The 17,013-nt window shown below is 42.3% G+C and overlaps 1 protein-coding gene across 1 annotated transcript; it reads right to left on the bottom strand.

Moving 5' to 3' along the window:
* Positions 1–374: 374 nt before the first annotated feature.
* LOC144770797 (phospholipase A2 inhibitor and Ly6/PLAUR domain-containing protein-like) lies at positions 375–16,790 on the bottom strand. Its single transcript, XM_078655556.1, has 5 exons — positions 16,687–16,790; positions 14,244–14,363; positions 4,661–4,810; positions 2,895–3,041; positions 375–1,899 (listed from the first exon to the last, which is right to left on the bottom strand). The coding sequence occupies exons 1-5, from the start codon at positions 16,736–16,738 to the stop codon at positions 1,766–1,768; spliced, it is 603 nt and encodes a 200-aa protein (XP_078511682.1). The 5' UTR covers positions 16,739–16,790; the 3' UTR covers positions 375–1,765.
* Positions 16,791–17,013: the final 223 nt, after the last annotated feature.

The following is a 17,013-nucleotide window of genomic DNA, read 5'->3' as shown; positions in this document are numbered from 1 at the left end:
ATTTATGAGTCTAAAATCTTGTTCAAATGAGTTGCATGTGATTTCGAAGAGGTCATTGCTGAGTGATGTCACAGTATATATCTAAAAACCCCAAATGACATCATCAATCAAAACAACATTCTACAGTGCCTATTGCTGGTGATTGTTTTGCAACACTGGGCAAAGTGAACTGTTTTTCTCTAAACTAGATGACCCCCTTTAAAATGTAATGAAGTCCCCTGGCACAATAATTTCAGTGAGCACACTGAGAGTTATAAATATTTCCGGAATGTGGATTTTAGTTGTACATGTGATTATAGCAACACAACTTTATTTGTGGAGTATTCTGAGAAAGAGGGTCACACCCCTGTGAAGAAAGTCCAGGAAACCCATCCTTCCATTTGTATTTTTATTGTAAAGTTCATCCTATCACCCAAAACTGGGCATCAATATATAGGGAAAAATTCAAAACAGATTGCAGATTATAATTTTCATATTTTTTCAAATGAACATCATGGCGTCAGACAAACAGGAGTGTAATGCCACTATTTAGAGCAGCTCTGTGTTCCAGAAGTGTTCCATTACTAGAAATTACAATAGCAAATAAACCATGCAGATTGCTGCATTAACGTCTTCTAGGTTTACCAGGTCAGCTCATCTGTGGATTGCCAGTAAAAGTGCCTCAAGCCCAAAGGACTAAAGAACAATAAAAACATCCTTTTGCATGTCACAGTACAAAGCAGACCTGTGATGACTTTACAGAATAGCAACCTATGTTTAAAAGTTAGTGTTTGATCGTACTGCATCTTGGTCTGCTAGTTTTGCCAAAGCCTTCACTCCAAGGGAGATGATGGAGTTTTCAAAACTAATATAACCAGACTAACTTTTATTGTCCTTCACAGAGGCATGCTGCTGCAATTTCTGGCTGGTCAGTATTGAGGCATCATCTTCCTTATACCTTTGCTCACCCACTGGGTGTGGAAAGCTTTTAAATAAGCCAGACAGTAAACTTTGAGGACAATGTGAGTTTCTGGCCGACTCCAGTCTGTAAGTTAGATTGAAAGGAATATCCCTTTCAAATATATTTGAATTATTTCATTTCAAATATATTTGAACTCCCAAAAAATTCAGACTGCCAGCTGCCAAGATACATCTATGAATCCCAAATAAATGTGTGGGAGCAAATTAAAGACGTAAACTTGAAAAGAATGGCTCCAAAGCTTGATTGAACCCTTAGTTTCATGGAATGGGGTCTGCAATGGTGGATTCATCATCCCATCACAAATGATAGGGCATACTGCTGTTAGTACAAATACTTGACTTTCCGCCACTTATTCCGTGCTTGAAATCAACATCCTTTCTATTCTGTATGACACATGTCCTCATGTGTGCATTACATCCATTTCCAATCAATATTAACTTCACATGTCTTCGTGAAGGGAGCACATCACGTGGAAACCTATACATTGATAGCATATGCCCTGGCAAATTTATCAAAGAAAATACATGATAAAAGTGTGACAATCACTGACCATTTCTTCCAAACCAATCATTAGTAGCATGTTGTAAATGACGACCATGGCTGTACTTAGATGCAATGACGTTGGCAGATTGTGCTAAAATCAATGTATGTAAAATGGCATGATACAAGAGGTCAATGGCTGGTTGACCAAGATACAATACGTCTAGAAGAGCATACTCAATAGATACAGAAGTCTAAGGCGGTACTTTTTTGCAGTGGAAAGGAAGCCAATTGCTGATCTGGAGATGTTGACAAGCCGTTGCTTTAGGAATATTTCTCACCGTCGGAACAGCTGAAGTGCTCAATCTCTACTGCTGGACCATCTGAACAGTACATTATTGGTTGTTTACAAGGGTCTTCATTGACACAGTTCTTGGAGGCAACTGTGAAGATCTTGTCTATAAAGAGAAAAAAAGATGGGTCAAGAGAAGGGCTGGAGGTGTGGCTTACCACGCCTGACATCAAGGACATTGGCTTGGCCACGTCACTGAATCCACTAAACCTTAGCCAATGAATATGGATTGTGAAAGAGGTATTCTCAATGAAAGGAAACTAGAATATAAGTCTTTTCCACATGTTTTTCCAGATATACCCTGTTTAATAGTTACATGCTTCCCTCGAATTTTTGAAATATTTCTCTGGAATTTACAAGATAACATTTGACGAGAAAAGGACGTGTAACACAATTCTGCGCATGCAAAACAACACTACACACTGATTGTCCACATACACAGCAGTATGTATTCCTCTTACATCTCTATTGATTCCATGCACTAGCTACAGCCCCCGCCTTCTCCATAAACAACTCAATATTACCAAAAACTAAGTGTAGAAATTTAAATGTCCCCTGAGTTTGGGATACCAGGTAGAGGTTCTTCTTCCACTTTGCGCTATAATCAGACATCATTCCTCCCCAATGATCTGACTCTATTTAGGAGTTTCCATATGAGGAGGAGGAACATGTCCTCAAAAGATTAAAAGGTACAGATGTGAATCAATAAATATATCTCTGAGAGGTAATCCTGTTCCTGCCACTCAGTGCTTTTAAGAAAGGTCCTTGCCTGTGGGCCTTGCCTGTGGGCACTGTTCAAAGTAAAAGCACAGCATTTCTCATGGTGAACCATGTCTTTTAGTAGATAGAGCCATTCTGTGGCCAAACCTGTGGGTTCTGGGAAGAAGGTAATGTTCTTTGAAACCTGTCTGCTTCTTTCATAAGGAAAACCGGACTCAGACTCTTTACCTTAGTTCCCTCTATGACTCCCTGTGTTTCATCTCGCTTTAAATCATGCGCTTTGATCACATTCCTGCCTGACTAACAGTATGTAGGTGACCACTTCTCATACAAATCCCATTCTTAGTCAAATACCCCTAAAATCAGGATGGGTTAGCATACCATATTGGCGTATCTTTCCTCCAAAGTCCATACATTTGGTCTCTAGGCCGGTGCACTCCATGGTTTCATTAGCCTGGCAGGTAGTGGCGTTTTCAGCATGACACACGGGGCATCGCACTCCGTTGGGCGTGTTGTTCCTGGGCGGTACTGTTGAGGCAGAGAAAAGGAAATTAAACTTTGGTTTGGGTAAACCTGACTTTATTCTGTGCATTTTCCGGTGGGATGGATACTTACTCAGGTCACTTACACTATGGTACTAAGGCCTATATTAGACCTACTCCTTTTTATATACCATGAACACCTAGCAGAATATCAGGCAACCGCGCTTCACATAAAAGTGTTTGTGTGGGGGATGTTCATTTGTCATTTCTGTGCATGCATGCTTGTTTCTACGTGTACCAACACAGATGAGTGTGCCTGTAAGTGAGCACCATTTTTATGTAAATACACATGTAATCATTCTAATCTGTAAGGGGAAAGGGCAGTGCATTTCTCAAATGCACAGACACTCCGAAAACCTCTGGGCAGCCATTATAGGTTTGTACCTACTAAATGTTATACATTTGAAGCAGTGCAATATCTCCATGACTCTGCCTCCCTAACCCAATTATATTTTCACACGCAGTGTGAATCAAATATAGTTAGGGACACAGTCTAATAAAAGCACAACACATTATGTTAAACTATGTGAGATTAGCTAGAACAGAGAAGCAAATTGTCACATTGAGATCTACGGTCCCTCAATTAATGGTGCTGAATTTTGTTGACAATATAATGAAAGAAAACTCAGATATTGTAGGAGATACCACAGCAGTTGTACATAGCTAATTTTTGGGGAAGTATGATGGGTCTTCTTTGTGCTTAATTTGAACCGGTGGTTTCCAGTAGCCGGCATCGGTATTTAAATTGTCAACATCAGCACATTTGCCTTTCAGCCACTTGGTGGTGCTCTTCGCCTAATTTTGTGATGAAGTCAACAACAGTTGTTTAATAATTCTATAAACGTTAAAATGACTAAGGCCTATCATCTAGATGATAAAAGATTACCTTTGGGGGCAGATATTAGTAACTTTTATGTTTAAAGTTCTGAATTGTCATTTGCAGCGCTGACACTTCCATTGGGTGGTACAAGCTGCATTGGTCTCCTGACAAGAATCCTGGCACTTATTGTTATACAAATTAAGTACTGGGTCTTCTTATGTATCCGCAAAAGGTTTGAGCAGTACTGTTCACATTACATTAGATATGCCCAGACTCATGGGCAGACGCAACACAAAGAAAAAGAAGAGGATGGGTGCATGCCACAGATGAGAGTGATGAAATCACAGAGGCCGTGGTGGAAGGGGAGTTACACATTGTCTTGCTCCCATAAGCCAATGAAAATAAAATGTGTGTCCTCGTGGGTTGGTGTGGGCAGTAGGCATGAAGGCAGAGGAATTTCACCCACTGAAGAAGTACCAAGGGTCATTGAAACCTCCTGTCTAAGACCAGCACTGATTGATGGTCATTTGTGGTGAACTGGCTCAGTGTTGTCTTTTGATGAGGTCACCAGACCCTTTAGGTCTTGAATTGTGGCTTCACCTAGATCTTCTGTTAAGGGAGGACCATGGAAGAATGGGGCTCTTACTTCTGTTTCTTCTGGATCAGCCTCAAAGGCTCAATGTTTTACAGGTCTGAGCTCTTCAAATAATTTGAAATGAAAAAGAGAATTTTTTGAGTCATTACCCTTTAAGGTAAGTACAGTATAATATTTGATATCCACTTACCAACTAGATCTTTTGTGTTGCAGTTTTCCTGCTCACAGTAGCTCTTCCACATCCGGAACTGGAAGCCTCTGATGCTCTCACTCAGGAAGTAGTTGCTGCAGTTCTGGTTCTCTGCACAGCCTTTGAAGGTCATGGATGTTGTTTGGCCATCTGTGGAAACACAAAGTCAATAAGGCTACCCAGCTTAAAAAGCCAATAAAACACATTTCCATGTTGAAGAATGCCCAGCTAATCAATGCTCGATCAAAACAAACAGGCTGTGCTGCTCTCTCCTACAGAGACGGCTTTTAGCCACCTCTTTGCAACTTTCTGCAGATACCATAATCTGTGTTTGTAAAGCACACATTCACTCCTTGGGGTCATCTTGGATCTGTATAAGAGACATTTATTACTACCCAACTCAATGGTACTCCCTTTATCAATCTTAGAAGATGAAAGGCTGAGTAGACCTGTTCAAATTTGACCCTGTCATCAGGAGGACAAACAAAGATTCTTGGAGTAGATGCATTAGTCCACTGCAGAACCGTATATAGCTTGCCAGGTAAGCCTTCTTGTGACAATTGAGGGTGCTAAGGTATTAACATCAGCAATGTGTATAAATGTTTTTTAATACCAGTACAAATGTCATACAAGGGGTCTAAAGTGTGCAAAACAGGGCGTGGTTAGTCTTCCTAGTTTGGAAAGTGCCACAAACTTGTACATTTGTGGATATTCCAAACTCTGATCAAATCATTTTTAGCCCTGGAAATGGTCATAGCATTACTCACCTTCCATGATGGCGTAGATCAGTTTAGCCAAGGTGAAAATATTTTCCCAAAGGAGAAAAAAAAGGGTACATTTCTAAAGCAGGCTGAATTATCCATTGGCATAATTCTATGCTCTGTAGAACACCCATAAAGTATGTTTTTGTCTTGTTTCTGCCCCCAGCACTCCCAAAGGGGTAGGCAGCTCTAATACTGCTCTTACCTACCCCATGAAATTGTAAGGTTTTTTTCTCAATTTTTTTGACTCAAATGTAATGGATAGGATTCACAATTCTCTAAATCGCGAGTAGCGATATTCAAAACTATTAACATCCTTATCCATAAACTATTTTAAATACTTCTTGCTCCAGATTTACACCAAATCAAGGAGAACACAGTTTTTGACTAAAGTTCTACTTTCATGCCAAGTTTGCAGTCAATCCGTTCATTGCTTTTTGATCGAGCAAAGATTCATACAGTCGCAGAAATTGTAAAACAGTACAATTTAGACCACCCCCCCTTAACTTTTTCTCCCTCCATGGATCTTCAAGAAAATTAGCATGGCATTCCATAGTTCACAATGCCAAGAAACTGCCACTTCAGGACATATTTATTCTTGGAGTAAAAAGGTATTGGCAAATCAGATCAGATCAGAACCGTATAATACTTTATTTTGGCAGTAAGACAGCCATAGAAGCATAATACAAGCTTAGAAAACATCATTAAAACATATATCGTTGTCTTCTCAATAAAACAAGTCTAAAAATAGCAAATAAAGTATTTTTGAAAGACAGTCAGTGACCCCAGTGAGCAAAGAAAGGGAGTCTTGACTTGGATCTCAATGCCCCACAATCATTGCATAGGCAAGTCAAACTAACAGGATGAGGCTATCAAAACAACATAGAGGCAAACCAAAAAAAGCCTTTTCAGTGTGATAGAGGTGCACAGTTGTGGGTGGGCTGCAGGAGCTGGCCTGTGGCAAGGCTTGCACAGATCCTGCTCTAGGAAGGCAGGATCAGCACCCAACCAACGCTGGGAAGCCAAGTCCTGCTGGGCACAACTGTTTTCCATGTTTAGTTTGGATGGGCAACAGAGACTCAGTGTCTGTCATGCCCTGCACTAACTCAAACCCTCACTGGCACCCAATCCATGGTGCGCATGGCTTTTGAGCATGAGCTCTGCGAGTAAGGTAAAAGGATGAGCCTGTGGTTCGGTCCTGGACCCAAATCATCGCAATGAGTAGTGAACCTTTTGGCTGGTTGCAGTGGGCATTGGCAACAGGGCTTGGTCTTTAACCAGGTCATGGGCCGAACCCACTGTGAGTGGCAAACTCCCGCTGGTTTTCTTTGTAGGCAGCTATTTTCAGCTCCATTCATCATTTTTCCTATTTCTTTTTTTAAATGATACATTATTTTCACATGTTGGTACAGGAATGCCATTTCCTTGGCTTGCATGAATGTCCTACTGTCCAAAGTGGTTGCCTGCATTCTTATTTGGTATCCAGAATTTTATTTCAGCCCTGCTGTCACTCTAATCTAAATGTGTGCAGAGTCCTAAAAATATATTCTACAATGTGAGGTTCTGGCCCTGTCCTGTTTCCTGAAAGGCACCACAAACATGCCTTCACAGTGTTCATAGGACTATTGTCCCTATCCTGAGCATAGTGCATATGGATGTATGACGTTACAACTCATACTTTTACAACGCATGCCATTACAACGAATTTTTTACAACGCAAAAACTTTTACAACGCATGTATTTACAACGCATGTTTTTACAACGCAGGTACTTTTACAACGCATACCATTACAACGTAAGTATTGGTAAGTATATATTATTTTTTTTTATTTAAAATAATTGAAAATAATATAATTTAATTTAATTTAATTTAATTTAATTTAATTTAATTTAATTGATTTAATTTTAATTTAATTTAATTTTATTTTTACCTTATACCTCTGTACCCCAAAAACCCCAAACTGACCCTGACCCCTAAAAATACCCCTGTACCCAAAAACCCCAAACTGACCCTGAACCCTAAAAATACCCCTGTACCCCAAAAACCCAAAACTGACCCTGAACCCTAAAAATACCCCTTTACCCAAAAACCCAAAATTGACCCTGAACCCTAAAAATACCCCTGTACCCCAAAAACCCAAAACTGACCCTGAACCCTAAAAATACTCCTTTACCCAAAAACTGAAAACTGACCCTGAACCCTAAAAATACCCCTTTACCCAAAAACTGAAAACTGACCCTGAACCCTAAAAATACCCCTTTACCCAAAAACTGAAAACTGACCCTGAACCCTAAAAATACCCCTTTACCCAAAAACTGAAAACTGACCCTGAACCCTAAAAATACCCCTTTACCCAAAAACTAAAAACTAACCCTGAACCCTAAAAATGCCCCTTTACCCAAAAACTGAAAACTGACCCTGAACCCTAAAAATACCCCTTTACCCAAAAACTGAAAACTGACCCTGAACCCTAAAAATGCCCCTTTACCCAAAAACTGAAAACTGACCCTGAACCCTAAAAATACCCCTTAAAAAACCCAAACATATAAAATTTAAAATATAATTATATACTTACCAATACTTACGTTGTAATGGTATGCGTTGTAAAGGTACCTGCGTTGTAAAAACATGCGTTGTAAATACATGCGTTGTAATAGTTTTTGCGTTGTAAAAGTTTCGTTGTAATGGTAGTGCGTTGTAAAAGTTGCGTTGTAATGGTTGTTTCCCAGTGCATACAGATACCATACATCAGACTTTTGAAACAGCTTCAGCTGTCTTGCTAATCAATTGTTTTTCCAAAACCAAAATCCAAAATATACACATACACAGTTGTCTGCCGGTGTCATCCATTGACCTGCTAAATAGTCATTTCCATTTTGCTTCCACCCAACACAGCATATAGCATGGGCCACTGGGACAGCCTTCACTTTGAGTCAAGGCACCAACCCTGTTGACATTCTTCACATCCACCTCTAAACAGTTCCTTGTTCATCAGTGATAACCCTGCTTTTAAGTGTGAGTTTTCACTGAAGTTATTTGTTATATATATTTTAAATATCTGCCATTGTCTTGCTTGTAATTCTAATTACATTTGGCTAAGAGCAAGTAAAGTTCTGCTGCTATGTGTATGCTTGAAACGTTGAACTGGCACCCTCTGTGTATGTCAAGAGTGTGTGCATGGGTAGTGCATGTAACAAGTTTAATAGTTGGGCTGAGTGTATATTTGAGCTAGTGGGATCCATGTTGGATACCCTTGTCCCGGCATAGTCAGATAAATGGCGATGGTGATATTGTAGTGCCTACATTCATTTGCTTGTTGAGTGGTGATCCAGACCCAGAAGTGGGGAGGTCGGAGACAGGCCTACCTTCGAGATTTTCCTAAAGCCTTTTTATATTAAGGGACTGCTGATTACTTTTCTTGAACACTGCCATTTGTTTGATGGTATAAGGGAGGTGTGGGAGTAGAGTTCTGTTGTGTGGGTTGAGGGCATTTCTAGGTCAATCCTGCCCCTTTGTCTGTTGATTTATACTACTTCAGTTGAACAGATGACAGCCAGATGGAAATACCTTATACCTCATTGTGTCTGTGTGCTGAGTGCTCCACTTAGAAGGAAAGCCATAGAGCTATCTACTACGAGAAGCACCACTCTACACTAAGTCTGTGTCTGGAGAGCAGCCTAAAGGCAAAACTTGAAATAAGACCCACCACTAACCAAGTCCTATTGCTTGAGCCAGGGGATCCACATCCCCTATCTAGAAAATGTGTATGACAATGTGACTCAAACCACTCCACCTTGTTCCAGTACCAAGTCCTTTATGACCAGTGAAGAGAGTGCTCTGCAGAATACTTGAAAGACTGCTGTGAAACCAAGGCTGATGTCTGACTGACTGCCAGTATCCCAGAGGTGAGGGAAAATTACCTGAAGTTTATTATTCCTGCTGTGGGAGCTGCAGATCTTCCTGAGATGCCTACACACCGTCCACTCTTCGCACGCAACAATAGTTAAAAACTAGCATATTGCACTCTGTGCATCTGCTGGAGGTACCACTGCTCATTTTTTTGGAATGGGGAATTTATTTCCATGCAAGATAGAGAGAGGAAGAAAAGAATAGGATGCAGTACATTGTAAAACAGAGATAAGGTGAGAAAGTAGGGATGAAAAGAGTCTGCAAGAGCGAAATAAGGAGTCCGTAAGTGTAGGGTGGTGAAAGAAAGAAGCAACAGATGGGTTCAAGAGTCGACAACCTTAGTGTTTGGTAACTCCAGCTTACATCATGGCTGGCGGCAGTCTCCTAAGAACATTATTATTTACAAAAGTAAGCACTGGTTGGGGTAGTATCTAAAAAAACAATACAAAGATCAGGAAATAAAAATTATGCATACTAATTATGTAAGGATATGGTTTATGTTATTTTATGTTTCTCATGAGTCTCTCATGAATACTCTCTTAGTTTACATATCACTGGATGATATTCTGACTGCTGGGAGACAAGCACACAAACACTTAATTTCTGGTTTAGAGAAAAAGCAAAGAGACAGGAACATGTAGAAACCCCTAGTGTATATAATCATTGTAAGATTATTTTTTTTTACCATTGTGTATCCATTTGTCCTGGGTGCCCTGCCATGTAAGTATCCACCCCCTATCTGTTCTTAAACTAGCCTTAAATTGCATCATGCTGCTCTTTCAAAGGCCATACACATCTTCTAAATGTTCAGGATTTGTTTCATTGTAGGATATTTTTCCATTAGCTCAATGCTGTCTGTCACTGGGCCCTATGATTACGGGCCATATCTATCAACAAACTATTTTGCAATTCCTAAATCGCTATTTAGGAATTGCAAAATGGTATGTATGAAAAAAATCGCTATTTTTTAGCGATTCCTTAATCTTCCTTATTTGCGAATTCGCATTTTGCGAATTCGCAATTAAGGAATAATTTCCAATGCATTCCTATGGGCCAGGAGGCCCATAGGAATGAATGCAAAATAATTCTCAATTTGCGAATTCGCAATTTGCTAATCGCAATTTGAGAATTATTGCAAGGGTGCAGGGGTGTCTCAAAGACACCCTGCTGCACCCCTGAAAAGAACATGTGTGTGTGCATATGGCGCACATACATGCCCTATGGGCATGTGTGTGCATCACATGCCACCTTTAAAAATGCCAAATTGTGCATTTTTGGAAGAATTTGCAAGTTACCATCAACTACAAGTTGGTGGTAATTTGCGAATTCTTAACCAAAATTCGCAAGCCAAAAATGCTACATACATAGCATTTAAGGAATCTCAAAATTGCGATTCCCTAAATACTATGTGTTAGACCTGTCTGCTTCTGAGAGTCCCCTCACACTATGATTTATTTTGTTCCCCCGTGCCTCCTAAAATTTGTCGCTTTTTCTTTGTCTACCAGGACCTTTTTGTGTGTTGTCCCATGGGGCTAGATGCTCTTTGATGCCCAGTTGCTCACCAAGTTCCTGGCACCTATGTACAAGGCGCCTGACGGAACCGGTGGCATAACCAACTGGGTTTGTCAACTCTAAAATGGTGGACACCATTGTCCCCTATGAGAGTGACTCCCATTGGAGCCCCTCTGACCTCTGACCCTTTGAAGGTTTTGGCGCACTTTGTGTAACCTGCAAACCTGACAGGAATCCCCTCAGGAGTTACAAGTACACAAAATGGCTGCCTTAGGAAGCCCAGTACGGTGGCTCCTAATGACCAAAAAGATACCTTGAAAGGGCCATGTCATTGACATAGCCAGGGAAGGTTCTAGAACCTTCTGGCTCGTGCTGGCATCCTAGGGCACTGGCTATAAAAGGCCCAGTCCCTGGCGGCCATGTTGGAGAAGAATGATCAAAGAACACCAGAAGAAGAGGACTTGACCCCAGATTGACACCTGCCCTGTTAACCCCCTGAGGCAGCTGATAGTTCAGGCAGAAGAGCAGCAGAGGTTGCTGGCGTGGACCCTGACTGGCGTTCCAGTCAGAAGCTTGAGCAGTGTCCTCTAGCCTTCAGCGCCTGGTCAGCGAGTGCCCAATTGCCCTTCAGAGACTTTGGCCATAGTTAGAGCCTCCCCGCCCCCCAGTGGTGAGATCGCAACCGCAACTCTTAAAGTGCCACCTTCAACTTAAGTGCCTCCTGGCGGGCGTTCGGACGTCTCCAAACCCACCGCCGTCGACGCGCTGTTTGTGGATAGAAGGTGAGGTGCTGCGCTGGGGCGGGGAAAGGCTGGCCTTCATTGGGGTGAGATTACTGTCTCTGCCCTGCCTGAGTGACTTGGGAGCTGGTGTGTGGGCGGGAACCCCCCCGTGAGTGAGCTCGGAGGGGGGATCGCGGAGCCCCTGGAACCCCCCTTCGCTCTTGGGAGAAGTGCCATACTGACTGGAGCGCTTACCGGCGCCGCCGAAGTGAGGTGGGCCGTCTCTACCCCTGAAGTTGCCGCGTTGTTGTGGAACTGTGATGCGGTCTCATTTTGAACTGTGCGCGCAGGTGTTTTGGCCCCTCCGGCAGCCCGTTCGACGGTCCCAAGACTCGTGAACTGGAGCCGCCTTCGGAAACCCCGCCTGCGCTGACAGAAGCGCACAGACTCCTCCGGCAGCAGTAGCATTGAACCGGCTGACCGCGGAGTGTAATTGCCATAGTCATTTTATGCCTTTATCTTCCAGATATACGCGCAATGAGTTGTGAGTGCAACAAAGGGATTATCACGCGTATCTTGTGCCCAGAGAGCCCGAACCTGTGAACACTTCAAAAACTGTAAGAACACGCATTCCGCATTGAATGACAAACGTAATGTGGTTACCCTGAAAGTGATTAATTGGTGGCAGCGGTACCAGAATGACCCTGTGATATTTATTCCAGTCATTGCTGATATTTATTCCAGTCATTGCTGATATTTATTCCAGTCATTGCTGATATTTATTCCAGTCATTGCTGATATTTATTCCAGTCATTGCTGATATGTATTCCAGTCATTGCTGATATTTATTCTAATGTATTGAATCCTGATATTTATCCAGTATATTTATTTATTAGAGTCCAACTATTTATTCCTGAGAAACCAGTACACAGCTAATCAAACCCATGTAAGAAATGTGAATGTGATTACCTAAGTGAACTTCCTTCAAACCCAGAGAACTTTTACATAAACGAAACGTATTTTTCTATAACAGTGGTGTGGTGTCCTTCTTTTTGTGTGGTGTGCAGGGAGTTATTATTGGGTCAGAGCCGGCTTAACACTACAGCCTTCACTTGCCTTGTCACTTGAGCCAAGCTACCCCCTTTGTGCTGGACTTGCCCATCGCAGGTCCAACACTATGGAAAATAAGGAATCGCACAACTTTGCAATTCCTTATTTTGGGAATGTTTCAAACATCCCAAAACATGCAAAACGGCCGTTTGCGAGTCGCAAACGCCGAAATTCTCCGAATTTCGGCCATTGCGATTCAAAAACGGCTTGATACATATGGCCCTACATCCCTAATGTACTATTGTCAACCAGGGACTTCTGTGGTGGACCATGGCCTTAATAGTTGTAGTCTCTGGGAATTGTTTGGACCTGTAATTCCCTATTAACTGTCAAGTATCCTTGCAGTTGAGTTCATGGATCTTTTAGAAGACTGGTCCCTGTTGTGGTCCTGCGATTAGATTAGCACTATACACGAACTCCATTCAATGAATGAGTCTCTTCCAGTAATTTGTAACAGAGACATGCCATTGGCTCTAAGTATTTCCCATCATCAATTAGGGAGTGCTGAGGGAGCAGGTCAGTGACTGAATATTTACTTTCCCACTGTCTAACATTGACTTTATGAAAACCTCTGATCTTTCCATTTCCTTTAATGTGGTCTTGTGATTGGATGGTTCTTCTCTATTGGACACTGAGAATAGGGCTTCATCTTCCCTTTATCTATTAAGGAGTGCTGGTTTTATTTTTTCCTATTTTTTTATGTAGTGTACAGTTCTTGGACCTTCACCGTCTCATAGGATATCACTGGGGCATCAAATTAAAGCTATACCATCCCATTGCCTATATTGAGAAACTTTTGTTTGGACCTTCTTCTTATTATTTTCCACAGGAAACAATTCTATCATTTTCTCCGGAGGGGTGAGATTGGACATGTATCATCTCATTGTCTAAACCAAGAATTTGTGGTAGGACCCTCATCTTGTTATTTTGCATAAATGGCTGTGATTGGACCTTTGTCTTCAGTTAGTGTATCTCTGGAGCATACAGATGTTCCAATATAATGCCATTCTCTTTACTGTGACACTTGCTAGGACTGTCATCGTATTACTTTCTGTGACTAGCAGTGAATGGAGATGCACCTCATGGTAGCGGCCTCATCGTATTATTTTCTATGGAGTGCTGGGATTGGACCTGTGCCATGCCAAGGTCTACACCAAGGCACTTTGATAGGATCTTCATCTTATTATTTTAAATGGAGGACTGTGATTGGACCTGCACCTTCCCATCTTTAACCATTGCTCCCTGTGATTGGAGCTTCATGTTTCTTCTCTATACTAGTGACCCATGGATTGACCCTGCCATCCATTTGCCTCCCATAACCCCTCAGATTATCTCTGTCAACAAAGAGTTTTGGTTTCCTGGACTACATTTCCCTTTTTTACACAAGACCAAAGCATCCAGTTTCTGCCTCAATGGCCTCTCTCCCGCCCACCCCCACCTCATCAGACAGGCCCCTTGACACCCCGTCTACCTTTCAAAGAAGCACCCCACACTGCTGTGTTGCACCTGTTATCCACACAACAGGGACCCTATACCGCAGCCCTGGTGTGCGGCTGCGTGACACCTACCGTATGTGAACTCCAGGTAGGTGCTGTCGCACCTGGTTGCGTAGCCTTCACAGACGGTCTGGTTGCCAGAACATGTTGTGCCATTGAGATTCGCACAAACTTCGCAGCTCAGTGACTCTCCTGCAAGAAAAAGTACTCATTCATTAATTTATTAAGATGGGGGAGGAAATGCACAACGGATTAATGTACCAAATGCCCACCACCGAAAAAATATATCTTATTGCTACTTGAACAGAAGAAAAGCATAGCCAAGCACTGGGTTGCCCATAGGATTGGCTGTTATCAGCTTAAGTGCTGCTGTGCCGATGGATGAGTTAGTGAATATAATATAACTCTTCAATAGTTGAATGAATACAGCAATGTTTGAGTTGGTGAATTAACGAGTGCATGAGTGGTCGAGTACATGGATTACATTTTAATAGCTAATGCCGCTGGAAAAAGCTGGTTTTTGCTGTGCGGATTTATTTCAGCATAACTGTGAATCAACAGGTTTTGCCACATAATTTACCCTCTGCTGCTCAATGTGTACATTAAAAAAAACATTATAAAATGTAGCTAAAATAATGCTGCAACTTGTGGCAACTAAGCTTAGATGCAGACTCTTTGTTGAGTTGTTAATTGCTGTATTAAGGTCTCTCCTACTAAAAAGGTGAAACTATTGCCCAGATGAAGTAACTATCTCATTTGATAGACTCGGTGCTGGCTTTTGTCGGGAGCCTGGAATAAATCCTAATGCATTTAGGAAATATTTCAAACAGGTTAGAAATCAAGATTCTTTCTTTGTCTATGAGGAAAATGTAAAGCACTCAAAGTAGAAAAACCACAGAAAGTTAAGAAAAGCTCAAAGACGTTTTCATTTTTCATTGGGGCGATTCATGGGCGTCCGAGCTTCTTCAGGCGGCACACATGGGAGCTTGTTTATCAAAGCACATGAAGGAAAACAAGAGGACTTTTTCTCCTCGGCTGTCTCCCACACAATGCATAGCCGTGCGTTATTCTGCAGGGCTATTTAAGTACCGAATCATACTTGTGTGCAAAGACACCCAAGGGCTGAAACCTGGGCACGGGGGTTGACGCACTGTGACGTCGATTATGAAAACCTGCAACACTAACAGCAGGGGGCCTGAGTTGTCTGGAGGAAAACAAGAACATTGAGACAATATATGTTTACAGAAGAGTCAGGAATAAATATCTATCCCAGACGATATTTCTGTCGGTGATATTTTGAAATACAACCACAGGTTCACCAGAAACCAGCTTGGATGGAGTATTTTGGATACAGGTTACTCATTTTAAAGAAGTTGATGGATTACAAACAAGCTGGCAAATTTACAACTTCTGCCGCATCCTTGATAATCAGCAGGGATGCGTCAGAAGAGTTGCGACGCATCTGCCTACCCATGCGCCCCCACTGATGTGGCGCATTTACAATGCGGCGCGCTGTGGCGCATGGATGGGCAGATGCTTGTCGCATCTCCCGGCGGAAATGCGGCGCATTGCTGGAGTCGCTTCGCAAGCGCAACGCGGCTCCAGCAAGGCTCTGGGCTGCCCTATACCTCACATGCTGCGTCAATCCTTACACCTGCATCAAGCAGGCGCAGGGTTTAGACGCAGCACGGCCATAAAAGTGACTCCGTGAAATCTTGTAGATTTCACTGCGTCACTTTTATAAGGCGTACCTGCGAGGGAACTCCCACCCTGCGCTGGAACGCCCACATGAAACCTGACGCAGGTTTCTTGTGGCGCAGGGGTTTACAACATGTCTCTAGATGCGTCACATTTATCTCCCTAGATGGGTCACGTTGTAAATACGGCGCAGCATGGTACATGATTTATGCCGCCGCTGCGTCACAGAAGTGATGCAACGGTGGCGTAAATGTGTTGCATGGAGCTTGTAAATCTGCCCCAAAATGTCATGAAAATAGTTCATCTCAGGATAGTGAGAGCAGGCAGTGAAAGAGGCAGGCTGGATGGCCCTATCTGTCCTGTGAAAAACCAGATACTAAAGTGCCTATAATCTGGAATAATTCAGCTTTTCATGCAAGATGGCAGAATTCCTCTGGGCAGTGTCAGTTGACGCATTTGTGCTGCCAGTGACTGGAACCTAAAACGTGTGCCTGACAATCCAAAAAGCTCTGGAGGTGTGCAGGAGTTTATCGTAAACAATCTGCTTTTCCCCTCCAAGGACCTCTCAAGTTGACAAATTAAAGATGTGTTAGTCAAATAATCAAGAAATGAACATCTCTAAGTGCATCAATCAATGATCCTGTAATTGAACCGAGAAAACATCTTATCCAATAGAAAGGCATGTAGCAATATCTCCCCGGGTCAATTCTTACCATGGCACACATACCAAGAAAATCATGGAAGAAACCACTGCTGACTACATAAAATATCACATCTGTGCACTGCAGAGGTCCAAAATCTGAGGGATGAAACTGACCTCTAGATATGAAAGCAAAGAGGATGCTGAGGCTTGCAAGGAGTGCCTTCATGGTGACGAAGAGTTTGAAGCTTGATGTGACGCTGCTGAGGATCTGATCGCCGTCTGCCACAGGGTGCTGTAGAGCGGGCTATTTATTCCCTGGTGTATATGTTGGGAGATCCCCAGTTTGCATAATTAGATTGAGAAATGCTTTCCCTGGCACACCCTGCCCTCATCTTCCACCTCCTCGCCCGCCTCTCAGGTGAAACTACCTGTTCTCGATTGCCAAAATCTGTCCTTTAATCGTGGCCATTACACTGTGTACTGTCAGTAAATTTACACCAT

This window comes from Lissotriton helveticus, chromosome 7, assembly GCF_964261635.1.
Source record: "Lissotriton helveticus chromosome 7, aLisHel1.1, whole genome shotgun sequence".
NCBI lineage: Eukaryota > Metazoa > Chordata > Amphibia > Caudata > Salamandridae > Lissotriton > Lissotriton helveticus.
The sequence above is the reverse complement of the archived record's forward strand: the minus strand, read 5'-3'. Positions and strand labels throughout refer to the sequence as shown.